The 14,739-nt window shown below is 37.3% G+C and overlaps 1 protein-coding gene across 5 annotated transcripts in view; it reads right to left on the bottom strand.

Moving 5' to 3' along the window:
- Hipk (Homeodomain interacting protein kinase) overlaps positions 1-14,739 on the bottom strand; it is a 95,161-nt gene that overhangs the window by 10,088 nt on the left and 70,334 nt on the right. For 4 of the 5 annotated variants that reach the window (XM_053760440.2, XM_053760439.2, XM_053760441.2 and 1 more), the window contains exons 3-14: positions 13,094-13,239; positions 9,833-9,993; positions 6,970-7,039; positions 6,259-6,394; positions 4,563-4,781; positions 4,186-4,340; positions 3,762-3,938; positions 3,180-3,333; positions 2,680-2,781; positions 1,785-1,895; positions 1,230-1,421; positions 698-811 (exon numbers count right to left, since the gene is read on the bottom strand). In XM_053760440.2, coding sequence (XP_053616415.1) covers positions 698-811; positions 1,230-1,421; positions 1,785-1,895; positions 2,680-2,781; positions 3,180-3,333; positions 3,762-3,938; positions 4,186-4,340; positions 4,563-4,781; positions 6,259-6,394; positions 6,970-7,039; positions 9,833-9,993; positions 13,094-13,239 — 1,737 coding nt within the window. The remainder of the gene's footprint in view (positions 1-697; positions 812-1,229; positions 1,422-1,784; positions 1,896-2,679; positions 2,782-3,179; positions 3,334-3,761; positions 3,939-4,185; positions 4,341-4,562; positions 4,782-6,258; positions 6,395-6,969; positions 7,040-9,832; positions 9,994-13,093; positions 13,240-14,739) is intronic. The other variant, XM_053760442.2, reaches the window with a different exon arrangement.

Raw genomic sequence — 14,739 nt, 5'->3', positions numbered from 1 at the left:
GCATGTTGAGACCAGAATTAGTCGACGGTCGCATACACGCGTACTTTCTTTCGAGTACATAGTGCTTTATACTACACCTGTCTACGACGATAATAAAAAAGGAATAAAATATAATTTCTAACATCAGAGTCCATCAAATATACACATTCACAATAATTCGTATAAGAGTACTCGTTGCTGTGATTTAATATTGATATAACATGACGAAATTGGGCCACATGACGTTTGTATGCAGCGAGGTTCACATTTATTAGTAATGGATTTTCATAACATTTTTGTTTAACTTTAATTACGTAATTAATTCTTTCAGACCAGGTATCGTATATTATTTAAAATATAGAATCATGTTCTTCTTTACTGTAATGAAGATTTGCGATACATAAGTTTTCATTAAAATTTCTTTTCATTGGTTTTACATAATCTGCACCTAATACATGAAGTGAGTTTTCGAAGGGATTGGATACGGCAAAAACGTAGAAAATAAATTAATGTGATGTGGCCTCTTGGCTAGCACTGGGTGTTTATCAACCATGCTAAACCATTAGCTTGCTATAGCTAAATGAAAAGAACTCTACCAAGTTCTTAAATGTTGGATGAATGAAAAAGGAACAAATATGTAATACATTGAAAAAAAAAAAATCAAGTCTTCTACTGTTCCTAGACAGACAAGAAAAAATAACATGAATTTGAAAGTGACCTGATAGGGCTGGCACAGGATAGAAGACACGAACTGGTGCGGGAAGGGCTCCGCTGCCCGCGAATACTGCCGCGTGCCGCCCACCGCCACGCGGGTGCCTCCGTACAGTTGGTACTGGAAACACAATGGTAATACTTTATCATTGACGTGTACACTCGGAGAATCCTACTAGTGGTTTAATTAATCTAATTATCAATGTTAATAAATTGTGAAGTTGACAATATATATTTGATACAATTCTGAAATTGATGGCAGAACCTGGTCAGTCGCTTTCATACGAATAGTTTAACTAGATAAGACCGAAAATAGGTCCGATTATGATGAAATTTGGAATAGATACAAACGTATCGCCCAGATTCAAACGTATGCCTATGTGTCATGCGGAGCGCGATGAGAAATATTTAATATAACCTGAAATAACACATGGGGTACCTTTTATCTCGAAATTCCCACGGGAGCGAAGCCCCGGGGCGAAGCTAGCCCAATCACGTCTTTAGTTTTCATACATTTAGCAAGAAGTCAAACCACTCACCAGGTTGTCGTAGGGCGCGGCCCGCAGTCGCTGCTGGTTGATGGTGAGCGCCAGGTGGTGTGCGGAGGGCGCTGCGGGCGCCACAACCCCGCCCACGTACTCCGCGCCCACGCCCGCCACGCCGCCGCCCACGCCCACGCCCACTCCCACGCCCACGCCCACACCCACACCTGACCCGGACCGTCTACACACCTGCAAAAAGAAAAAATGTCCTTACTTCCATATATGCAGACTTACAAATCGAAACCCAACTTATTATAAATTGCAAAAATTTGACTGTCTATCTGTTACGCTTTTTAGGCTAAGTCATTGGAAGCCAAGCTATAACTGAATCTACTCCAAATTTCATCAAAATCTACTTGAAATGAAATTTAGTTATGAACCCAAGTTCAAATACAGGCACAGTTTTTTTTTTTCAAATTTCTAACCCGCTAACAATCACCCGCTATAGTTTACCCCAAACTGCAGACGGAACTGCAGCAAAACAGTACAGTATTACGTAAATAGAAAAGATTTAACGGTATGCAGACATTAAAAAATGCTATCAATGATTACCTCCATCATTTGCACGGAAGCCTTGACGTTGTTGCAGTGTGCATAGTCCACTAGATGCGCTAGCGTTACAAACGCATGATTCAATGCTTCTCCTGGAGTTATCCTCCTTTCCTGAAATATCATTATAAATGTTAGTAAACTTTGTATAATCTATTAAAGGTCCTTAGGCTTAGAGATTCAACGGCGGCAATAGAAACCGGAAAAACGCTGAGATGTTATTGCTTAGTATTTGTTATCGGATAGATGTTAATACAATAATTTTATTCTTTTAAAAACTTATATCTGTAAGAGATCACTACATAAGATAAATCCGCCGCTGTATATGTTGTCAGATGGATGTATATTACAAGAACTACTGAACAAAAGAAATTCAAATTATGTTATGAATAAGATCAAAACTGAGTAAACATCTTATGATCACTATACACATGATGGGTATAATATAGACATAAGTGATAAGTCAGCTGAATAAGATAAACTGATAATATAATATATAATAACATCTGTAAGAGATCCCTACATGGGATAAATCCGCCCTTGTATATTGTCTCTCATCTGAGCATTTCCCCGGTTCTTTCTTCAGTCATTGAGCGTCGGAGCCCGGATTCCGCTGTTGCATCTTGTTTTAATTTAAGTAGACATTTATTGTCTCTTTTTTGTATTGTATGTGTCTTTTGTGATGCAATTAAATCATTAAATAATTGTATTCATCTTCATTTTGCGTACAGTAAAAACATTACAAACAAAATATAAACATCATCCACGGAGGTCAACAAGAAAAACAAAACTCGATAGTGACTTCTAGAAAAGATCTATTAAATGAAAATAAGAATGACATAGATATATAAGTTAACGTATGTGTATTGTTTCCGTGTTATACATGAGTTATACTGACTTGGTCCATCGTAAGCATTCTCTTCAATAAATCGATGAACTCCCTTCTGTCTGCTTTCTCTGCCAACAGTTGGCCTCCTTCAAGATCAGTTGGTACATTGACCTGAAAAAAAAATCATTTTATTTTAAAAACACATTTCGTTTACTGGCGCATGCTGATTTTTCTGTTTTAGATAACACATAATTATCTGTTGTAAATTTCTTGAAATTGATTGATAAGTTACAGTATGTCAAGAAAGTGACATACTGTAAGTTATTAATCAATTACTGGATACTTGTGTTATCTAAAACATAAAAAAAATGTATTTGTAGAAAGTCAGTAGATACAGATAGAAATGAAAATATTTACATTTTATTTTTTGTCTCCTTTCAGCGTCGTGGCTCACGCAATGACGAATTCTGTGCGAAGACCATTTTGGCACAAATAATAGTTTTTTTTTTCATTCCCAAAATTATGAAACGTTTATTCACTCTTCACAACATCTCTTTAAATGTGTATACCTGTCCAATGTCGTCCAGACAGTTGAAGATGTACTTCCTGGCCTCCTTGCTCTTGATGCCGGTCTCGAGCTCGTGCTCCTCGGGCGTCTTCAGCCGCCAGAACGGGTACGTGCTGTCCACGTCCCGGTAGAAGAACTTGGCTGTTTTACTCGCGCTGCAACAATTAAATATGGCAATTCTATTATCATCTATAGAAATAAGTAAAGATCGTTTTTTTCTTCATGATTTGTATTCTTGTGTGTGGTGCATTGGAAATTTGACTTTTCTTGCTACGTCGATATTATCCAAGTTCCTAGTATCGCTGGATTATTAAGGAATAAGATAAACCTATTCTTCTTCTTTGCGTGTCGTGGCAAATTTACAAAATCACTATTCTATATTAAATATTTTCAAACAAGCCAGAACCGAAACCCTTTGATGGTTTCATCACAAGCTGCCATCAAGTCAGCTCGAGTACATGTGTTTGTTTGGGCACTCGGGACAGGCGAACCAATTATTGTGAGGAGAAGTCACAATCGCACGTATTATGACAGTTAGACTATGATCGTAGCGTGTAGAGTAGTGTAGAGTGCCGTAGAGCACCTGTTGAGCATGTGTTCGGTGGGCAGCCCCTGCGTCTGCGAGATGTAGCGGATCTGGTCGTACTCGGAGGAGCCCGGGTACAGCGGCCAGCCCAGGAACAGCTCCGCCACCACGCAGCCCAGCGACCACATGTCTATCGCTTCGCAGAACGCTAGCCCGAGGATTATTTCTGGCGCTCTGGAAATTAATAATTACATTTCATTAGTTGAATATGCAGTATCACGTCTGTATCTCTTACGAGGCAGACCGAGCCAAGAGTCGCGTGGTATGTTCATTTCTTTGTACAAAAAATATGTATTTTTTTTGCGGCGGCCATTTTAAATTAGATAACAACAACACATAATTCCCTTATCACAGAACTAATGGTGCATCCCAAAATTCAAAAGTCAATAGAGAGCAAGCTTTTTTTTCATATTGCATGTACCTGTAGTATCTGCTCTGCAGGTAGGTGTTGCAGACCGCCTTGCTGACGTGCGAGGCGCTGCCGAAGTCAATGACCTTCACCCTGTAGGGCTGCCGCGCCGGCTCCACCAGCATTATGTTCTCCGGTTTCAGGTCCGCGTGGATCAGGCCCAGTTGCTGTGAACAAACATTGAGAAATATTAGTGAAAGAAACAGGACGCGCATGTCAGAACAAATTAATATCTAAAAATGTTAACGAAATCTAAATCTGAAAATACTGCCAATTTTTTTCGTCTTTTAGGCAGTAGAGTATTACATTGGACATTTTCCCGTCTAACTACCAAATAAATCTATTGTCCAGATCAATATTGGATCAACTGGGACATTGTGAAGACTGACCTTGAGTTTGAGCAGGGCCGTGAGCACCTGCTGCAGTATGGGCCGGATGTACTTGAGCGGCAGCGGGGAGAACTTATTCTGCTTGAGGAAGTCGTACAGGTTCTGTTCCAGCATCTCGAACACGAGACACGTGTGCGAGCGATGCTGGAAGCACTCGTACGCGCGCACGAAGTTGAACTCGTCCGCGGACTCTTGGGACAAGCGGGAGAGGATGGACACCTGGAATTGAATTTATATACTGTCAAAAATTGCACATGTGTCTTGTGTTAATTTTAATCTATATACAATGATGAAACATACATTACAACTACAAACAAACAAAATTCGTACAGAAAAATATTTTTGGTATTGTGTATGACAGTAACGCAGTATTTTATTCTTAATAACCTATGTAACTTATGTCTAACAGAAATAAATCAATTATGAATTACTAACTGCACCCCAGGACTTCGTTCTCGTAAGAATCTCGGGATAAAAAGTACCCTATGTTGTTCCAGATCCAGGTTATATTCTACCCATGTACCAAATTTCATAACAAACCATCCAGTAGATTTTGCGTGAAAGAGTAACAAACATACACACATACATCCTCACAATTATACTTTAATATTATGCTTACAAAATTTTTGTTCAATTTTGTTATTTTGTAGCAAATATACTAACAAGGTTTTTTATCCACTAGTGTTTTTTTTTGAGTGAAAAATTAAGCTACTAGTGTTAGCTATACGTGCAAAAAATAAGCCGAGGTTCAACACCGTGTTTTTGTCCAACACTGGGACCTGAATAGCGAGCAAGGTTTAAAAAATGAAAATAATTTGGGACTGAAAGCAATTCCTATAGCGCCCATGGTCCGCTTTTTGACTGTTTTTCTCCTCCACTTATTCTCATAATACTAATATTCGGAAATCTTCCCCGTTTTAGCTTTTATATATAAAAGATTTTTACAACTTTACATTAAACAAATTCATATTTCGTAAATACGAAGAAAAATAGTACAATTACAAAAAAAATTGTAAAAACATGTGGTCACAGTATACAATACATTCAAAATCCACTTGTAATAAAATTTGATAACCTAAACGAGTTTTAAATATTTGCAATCTAGGTGCCATTCGTGTCGTATAGTATGCTTCGGTTGGTCATAGTTTTTTTTTTGTACCAGTCGAATAGTTTCTGGGCGTCATCTGCCACTAATGCAGCAAAAAGTATAGGTCATTAGCGAGCTGGACCTTTCATTTACAGATTTGTCGCCCACCGAGCGTTTTGATTGTCAGTCATAGTTTTTAATCACTGTATTTCATATTTTTGCCAAACTAATGCTAATAAGCTATTACGTTTTTAATTTCCGTGAGTTATGACAAAAATAATTAAATAAATCAAAGAGGATCCTACTAATACTATAAATTCGAAAGTCTGTGAGAATGTATGTTTCTTACTCCTTCACGCAAAATCTATGTTATGAAATTTGGTAAATGGGTAGAATATAACGTGGTATATATGTACCACATAGTACTTTTCACCCGAAATTGTCATGGAAGCGAAGCCACGGGGAACACCTAGTAATGCATAAATCGAACAAATTATACTATTATGTGAGAATACAATTGAGAATAATAAATTTCTTAACACACGTAATATAAAAACATGCAACCGTAACAGAAGTACTCAATAATTTTGGACATAAATCTGCGCTCACCTCGATCTGTCCTTGGCGAGCATAGCTGGGATGGTTCTTGAGGATCTTGATGGCGACTATCTCGTTGGTGCCCTTCTTCCAGCACTTCACCACCTGCCCGAAGGTGCCTCGCCCGAGGAACTCCAGCACCTCGTACCTGAAACACAATATAAAATCAGTGAAGATACATTTTGTACAAAAACCTTATTTTTAAAATTAGTAACTTTTACGAAATGATTTCACTTGTATTGGCCCAAACTTGCCACACCCAATCCATTTCTTGTTAGAAGTATATGAATTACGAATTTCTTCTTCATTCAATGTGTTATTGCTCACACTGCGTCAGAATGTATTACGATTACTACCACCATAATGGGCAAAGGCGTCGCATGCACACTAGTAAACTAAATTGTCACCAATGTGTTTGGTTGTCTGTCTATAAAAACTACTATACGTTAGTCAGGGCGGTATACACTCATGTGGCACGTAGGATTAGTGAATCACTATGTCCCTATGATCCTGTAGATGACGTACGAGACGACTAAAGGACACAGCCTTGACAGCTGATAGGCAACAATAGCATTCCTAAGGAGGGTTGACGTTAGGCCGGTTGTGAAAATCACAGTAACCTTAGAAATTCTCATCAAAACCATTTCAGCGGTCTAGCCGTAAAAAACATAACAAACAGACAAACATACTTTAGCATTTATAATAATAAATTATGAATATTACCTGTTGGACGAGGAGTAGAGCACCTCATGCTGCACCAGCTGGTAGTCGCCATCGCCACCGCAGCCGGAGCCTGTTGTATGTCGACAGACGCATGTGAACGGGAACACATATACACATTAGCAAGGGCGGATCCAGAGTTATTTCTGGGAGGGGTACAAAAATCTACTATCTTTATGAGAGGACCAATACGACGCATTATCTGTGGCGTCACACAGGTCTTTCAGTGTGCAGGAGGTAGGGCTCGTGGCTTGGGGTAATTTATTTGAAGGAAATTGACAATTATAATGACGTAATATAGCTTTCTGTATGTGGAGCGGAAGCGTTATTTTTGAAGTTGTGACTCACTGAATAAATCTTCCTTCGACAATTTCATATATTGGAATCGTTTTATATCGAATGATTTGAGAGGCGATCGGTAGCCTCATGTCAAGCGCTGAATGATTGTATGTGACATAGGATGACTAATGCGCCATATTAGTCTATGCGTTTTATTCGGTATGTCATTAAATCAAAAATAGCGCTCCAGATTACAACAGTTTTGACGAATCCGAATTGACTTTGTCTTTAACCTGTTCAAAGCTACCTAATACCAAGGGTATATATAATCACTTTACAAGAAAATAAATATTTTATGTCCGGATCATTTCAAGTTGAAATGATCGAACAGTCTTTCAAAACATATAAGAATTAATATAGACAAGTCGATAATTTTCATTCTAACCGAGTCGTCGTAAACATATAAAGAACCTGTAGGTAAAGATCATCAAAGAATGTTAAAGTACGTTTTATAGATCGAACTTGGATCGAATCCATAAAAATTAATCACTTATTGATAACCTTCAAGAACAGTATCATTAACATAAGTTAGATATTGATGGACGCGTAATGTGCGACTAAATCTTATCAACAAATACATAACATACTAATTTATTGAACCATTCTTATTATTCGGCATTGATATTGCTAATATAGACTTTTAAATTTATTTACTTGAAAATAAGTTTGTATACTAAACTAACAGTATATTGAAAATTAATAAAATATTTCAACATAAAACTTTCTTTCAGGTCATAAATAAGTAACAATTTTGTGAGACATCAAATGAGTAGAAAAAATATGATGCAACTTCATGTCATGGTCATGTCATTAAGAGTTTATGACAGATTAAATTACAAATAGACAATGGAGCTAACAGGTTTCTCATGCAACAATTAAATGATAACTATCGGATAGACTGTATAAAACTGCAATATTGCATATTCTATACTTAAGTCTATTGGAAAACAGACAATGAACCAATATACCCGACTATTATTATGTGCATACTGTTAAAAAATGTTGTATGATCGAGGACGGAATTGAGAGACAGAGCGAGAGCGAGCAGGTTGTATGGTATCCTTTCAAAAATGCTACGAACATTTCTTTGACATTTAAAGTTAGTATATGCACGTGGACAGTATGCACATAATAACAAGTCACTACTAGGAGTGCATAACAAGTACAGTGCATGAAAGTTCAACGGGCGAGCTACAGGGCGAACTCAACTCGACAGAGTCTAAAATTGTTACCTCCTGTCAGGTCGGTTGAATTTTTAAACACTTCACTGGCTATGGAAGTTTTAAGGCATGCTGTGTAGTGTAAGTAGTGTGGCAGTGTTTTGAAGAGTCAGTATTAGCACAACCGAACCTACTTGGGCTACAGTGGATTATAGAACACGTCTATGCGGGCCAATCGTGAGGTATCTGAGGAGTGCGGGACGGGTGGGTCTCTTACTAAGTTCCATACCAATTCTGTTTGAAATTAGTATGGAAAGTCGGGAACAGAGACATTGAATGGACCCTGGGCGATTAACGGCTGAGGAAGAAACTGGGAAAGCGCTCAGATGAGAGAGAGTAGAAAGCTCATGACAGTCTCATATTCTGACATATTTACGGTAGGATTTGGCACTAAACCAACAGACTAACACAAAATGCGTGTGCAAGGACATGTTTAAATTGTTAATGTAGTGCACTTGCAAGGCACGCAGTGGCAATGCGATGTGTCTATGTCACTGAGATTTATATGGGAAACTGATTTGAAGATAATCCTCGGGATTTTTTATTATTCCAAGAACGTTACTGTTCGGACATGATTGTAATTGCAATGACAAAATTAATTGACACCAATATATGTAGTTGTTTCAACTGTTTTTGGTGTAAAAGGAGAAGTGTCCTTTGGATTATGAAAGCTTTGGAATGTTTTTCCTTAGAGCACTGTATAATATTAATTGTAATACGATTAAATATTACAATTAATGTTTTGCAAATAATTCCTAGAAACAAATTTAAGTTCCCTATTGCTCATTTGTTGGAAAATGTGTTATATTTGCTTACTGCGTGGCAATATTCTGACAACTAAGGATGCGGAAGACCGTGCGAAGCGGAGGAGGAGCAAAGCGGACTCTGGGGTCCGATGATAATACCGAAGGAAGGAACCAGGAAGAAGCTCAGATCATAGAGAGAGCATTTAAGGCGTATAATGCTGATAAATTAACGTATAATAAGATTTCACACTGTATTTTGAGGGCTTCCTATTGAATTAAATTACATATTTAGTCATGGTTTTCTCGACTACTTTAAAATTTAACCCAGCCGATGGGGCGGAAGTAAACAGCCGCCCCGAAACAGGGTTACCTTTAAAACATTCACAACCTCGCAGGACTAGATAAACAACGTTTGCTCGACAAATACGACTGACGTTTTCGCGATCGAATCTTCTTACGCTGTAATGTGTTTATGTGGTGTTTGCATTGAGACTGGGTGTACCTCGATATCCCATCGAGGATGGCTTAACCTAGGAGGTAACAATAATTGGTTGACATTACGTTTGTGGTTACCTTGCGGCTGGGGCGGGTGGTTGCCCCCGCCCGCCGCCAGCTGCTTGCTGTGGGCCGTCGTCGTTGCGGCCTGCGGTGCCGTCTTGTGCCGCGCGCCCGCCGCGCCGCTCCCCAATTGGGCCCGTCGCTGTTCGTTGCTATCTCCGACACTGGAAACAAAAACAGCATTTTCATATAAACTAGAAGCCAGTCCCGGCTTCACTCGGGTAAAAACATAATAAATTATACACCTAAACCTTCCTCAGGAACCATACTATCTATTGGTGAATTGGTTAATCTCGAAAAGACAGACAGACGCGGCAGAGGACTTCGTTTTATAATATGTAAGGATTATTTGTTGGAATTGATTTTTATCGAGAGGTTTGAGCATGGCCTAAAGCCTAACCTAAAGGCTTCGGCCAAGACACGTATGAAATACACAACACTTAAACATGCTAATTAAAAAGAACTTCCAATAGACGGGAATCTGTTATCTCGCATTAGAGTTCAAGACAACGAACACAGACTTAATGGAGTTATCTCTTTTATTACGAATTTCATATAGGTCGCTACCGTTGGGCTAAACGGACCGGTCAAATAGTTAAACACTAAAACAAAATGTGTACCACGATAGCACACCGGAAACTTAACATGGGATTGTAATATTACATTGTCACCATAAAATCCACTTGCATTCCCGCCTACTCTTATCTCACTTTGTGTTCTCAGTACAGCATGTCATTCACATGTCATGTAAATTATACATCTAAATCTTGTTGAGGTATTACAGTATCTCTGGCTACTAATGAAAACTGTACAAAAATCCGTCCGGTAGAGTTTGGTTTATCGCGTTCATACAGACAGATTCAACATGGGGACTTCTTATAATAAGGATAAGGATAAGTGAGGTCAACCAGGTAACCATAATCCAGGCCAACCATCCAATAAATAACTGGAATTTGAGGTACTCGTGTTATTTTTTGCGGACTATATGCATGAATACAGTTTTACTTGGTTTGTAATTAGACTAAAATAGATTTAGTGAACATAAACAAACACACAATAAGTTATTAGTTTATCTAGAAGAAAACCTAATTATCTATCAAAATGATGAGACCATCAAAGAGAAAAAATAACGTTGCAATCAGTAAGTTTTTTCTCGACACAAATAACATATGACAACAAACATAAGACAAAATAAGATTTTGTGTGTACTAAACACACAAAATCCTTAATTTTGAAAACTAGTTTCAAACAAACATAGCAAAATATTTTTACTACTTATAATTAATACAAAGGTAGTAGTACCGTTGTAGTAATTCCAAGTAGTAAACATATTTTTTACCAGAAGTCCGAAGAGCTTTCGCGATTGGCAGCCCCTAAAAAAGGGTCTATGCCTGCGCTTGCGACGCGGCTACACCTGCATTGCTTTACAATAGGATTATTAAATTTGGGGAATTTCGACGCGTAGATATTATTACCTCTATGGAAGTTAAAAATCAAAATTTGAACTCCGTTAGTGCGTGTAATTTTTTATGGTATTCTATGCGCATATAAATGTAAACTTAAAATATATAAGTTGTTTTTAATTCCAATTAGCTTCTATAAGACTAGAAATATTTCGATTTGTTAACTATATTTATGATACTATATCGGTGATTGACCACTTTGACACAAACCGAGAGGTTGAAAAAAGATTGTATTAATAAACTTACACATCATCCAAATCGAAATCATCTTCGTATTCATCGTCAAATTCAAACTTGAGTCTAGGCACGGACAAATCCATTTTTAAACTACACTATAGTAAACTTTTTACACTATATTACACTGTACACTTCACTTGTATCATAAACCGTCGAAAACTGTGATAATTTTGAGGTATAATTCGCTAAATTCAACCACTGGGTAGTTTTCGAATCTGCGCACACGCATCGTCGAGGGGGATGACGAAACTGTACTGTGGGGTTTTTACTGGAGGGTGAATTGGTAGTGGGGGCACCAGGTAGCCGAGGGTCTCGCATAAAGCCCCTGCTTCTCAGTAATGCGCTCATTCAACGATAAGGAAAAAATGCTTTTGTACGCATCGGTGAGAGCATTGCCGTAGACTATTATTCCGTCTCCTTTATTTGTTTGCTTTCAATAGAGACAGATATGGTTTTGCTATTGAGCATGCCATTGTTATTATTTGTTGACGCTGCGGAATGTTTTAGCTATGATACGTGTCTATAAATTACTGAGCCACTGAATATTTTTCACTTTTAATTGTTTTCTTTAGTTATTGTTGGCGAGAATTACCTTTTTACTGCGAGAAACGAGACAATGTTAAGTCAAATATGAAAGTTATATCAGATTTGGCACAAGGCTCGCTGCAGCCTCTTTATATGCAAAACTGCATTTTGTGAATGGAAAAAGGTAGATAAGCGAACTAATAAAAACTTTACTAGAAGAAATTAAAATAATTTTATCTATTGCTTCTGCGCGGGTAACGGTGAAATAAATACAGTCAACATTCAGTATAAATACAATTCCTTGTCGCACAAAATAATACACTTACACAATTATAATTAAAAGTGCAAACTTTATATATATATATATATATATATATATATATATATATATATATATATATATATATATATATATATATATATATATATATATATATTTACGAAATATTTTATAAATAACAATGTTTGCACAAAACGGGACTACCCGTTTTGTTTTATATGTTGACCTTTTTTAACTAAAGCAAAATTTTAGCAAGCCTATATAAATTTAAAAAATAATAATAATTTTGTTCCTCACAAATGTCTATGCGGTTTCCGCCGGGCCCTGGCCCTGGCTTTATGTCATCAAGGATGATAAGCGTACAAATGGTCTGACAACTAAGGAGGCCAAATACAGTGCGAACAGTGGACAGAAAATGGTCTCCGAGGAAAAGGCTCAATTGAGATAGAGATTACCCCTCGCACGTCCCAAGCCCTGTCGTGCACTAACATAGTATAGCGTCACGTAATTATTTTAATAAAATAGAAAATACGAATTAATTATTGTTGCCGCTCGATAGCCAATTATCGCAATATTACTTATCACTATCGATTGAGCAAAACTGTCGAATATTTATGTATGTTTAAGTAATAATGCAGAGCAATATTATCTATTTATATTGTTATTTTTTATCAATAGTATTTATTGCTCCAAAATGGCTATCGATAGGCCTTTTCGATTGCTATACTATACATAGTTCGTAGGTTAAATGATACTAACGTAGCGTCGCGGCAACACGGCCTGGCGCAGTGCACGGGCGGGGCGGGAGGCGGCGCGGCCGGCGGGGACCGCTCCGCATCGCACGCGCGACTCGGCACGGCGGGCGCGGCGCAGCAGCCACCCCCGACGGCTGACCAGCACTTGTTCTGGAAAATTAACATTAGTTTATTTTTTTTATCCTTTTTTTTATTTTTTTATTGATGATGGCGATGTCCGACAGATTACGGTCATGGTGACACAACTGCAACGATTTTGAACTGGCTGGTGTGTTCGCATTGTGACATATGCAGCCAATATCTCATTGGTGAAAGTTCTCATGTATTTTATTCATACTATATTAATTTACTAATATTATAAAGAGAAAAGATTTGTATTTTTGTTTTTTGTTTGTAATGAATAAACTCAATAACGACTGGACCGATTACGATGAAATTTAGGCATAGAGATAAACGAAACGTTCAGGAGTAACATAGTATTATTTTTAATTAAGATTTTACCCGAGCGAAACCAAGAGGGAAGCGACGAAACAATGATTATGCGTATCAATGGCCTGAAAAATAGGGATGTCGAAGACTGAGCAAAGTGAAAAAGAAAATTAAGACCGGCTACACACGCTTCTATTCAAGAGATATCAGAAAGGGATGCAGGTATATTTACAAAAGAAAAAGAAAATCAGAAAAAATATATATACCACAATTAAATATAACAGGAATAAAACTATACATTTATATTACAAAGTAACTATAATTGTTTTGTTAGAAGCATTTAGCATGGTAGGCTAAATCAATTTATCACTTTGTAATTATGTACACAAAGACCACATACGTGACCCATTAATACTAACGCATGTAGTGTATGGAAAATTATTACATCAAAAAAATCCTTAAATTTATGCCCATATAATGTTTGCTACAAAACAACATGCTCATAACTCTCCATCTACGACCAGAAGGATCATAATTTATAATTTACCCTCTAAAATTAATTTATAAACCCTTTAAATCCCTTTATAAATTAAAAGCGAGCAGCGTATTCCGGCCTTAATCGGTGAGATTAAACAAAATTTCGAGTATATATTATGATACTAAAAATAAAAAGTCTAAAAATAAAAATTATGACCACCGGGGTAAATTTTCAACAAATAAAAAAATGTCGCGCTTTCTTCCTCAGCAACAAAGAACCTAAAGCAATGTCTTCTCCACTTCATTCTCAATTTACGGTTAAGTTATTATTATTATAAACAAGTTATTATTATAAACAAATGCTTTTTTCCATTGAAAATCCTAATATCTGCCGATCAGTAGTTGCCAAAGTTTTTATGTAACCAACAATTTGTAACAAAAGACGCCAATTAGATGGCCGTTTTAATAGCCTTTTATGCCGGGGCCGGCAATAAGGCCTGCGTAATTGAGTATTTAACAAAGTACACACGACCATTAACACTGTTGTAAATACGAATAGAATTACAAGGATTGTGAAGATAAGATTGTGTACACTTGTAAAAGCTGGAAGGTCTTAATCCTTACATATTTAACAAGTCCTCTGCCGCGTCTGTCTGTCCACGATTAACCCAATAACTACTGCACGGATTTTAACCAATAGATAGTGTATTCCTGAAGAATGGTTTAAGTGTATTTAGCCATTTG

This window comes from Plodia interpunctella, chromosome 20, assembly GCF_027563975.2.
Source record: "Plodia interpunctella isolate USDA-ARS_2022_Savannah chromosome 20, ilPloInte3.2, whole genome shotgun sequence".
NCBI classification, from domain to species: Eukaryota; Metazoa; Arthropoda; class Insecta; order Lepidoptera; family Pyralidae; genus Plodia; species Plodia interpunctella.
The sequence above is the reverse complement of the archived record's forward strand: the minus strand, read 5'-3'. Positions and strand labels throughout refer to the sequence as shown.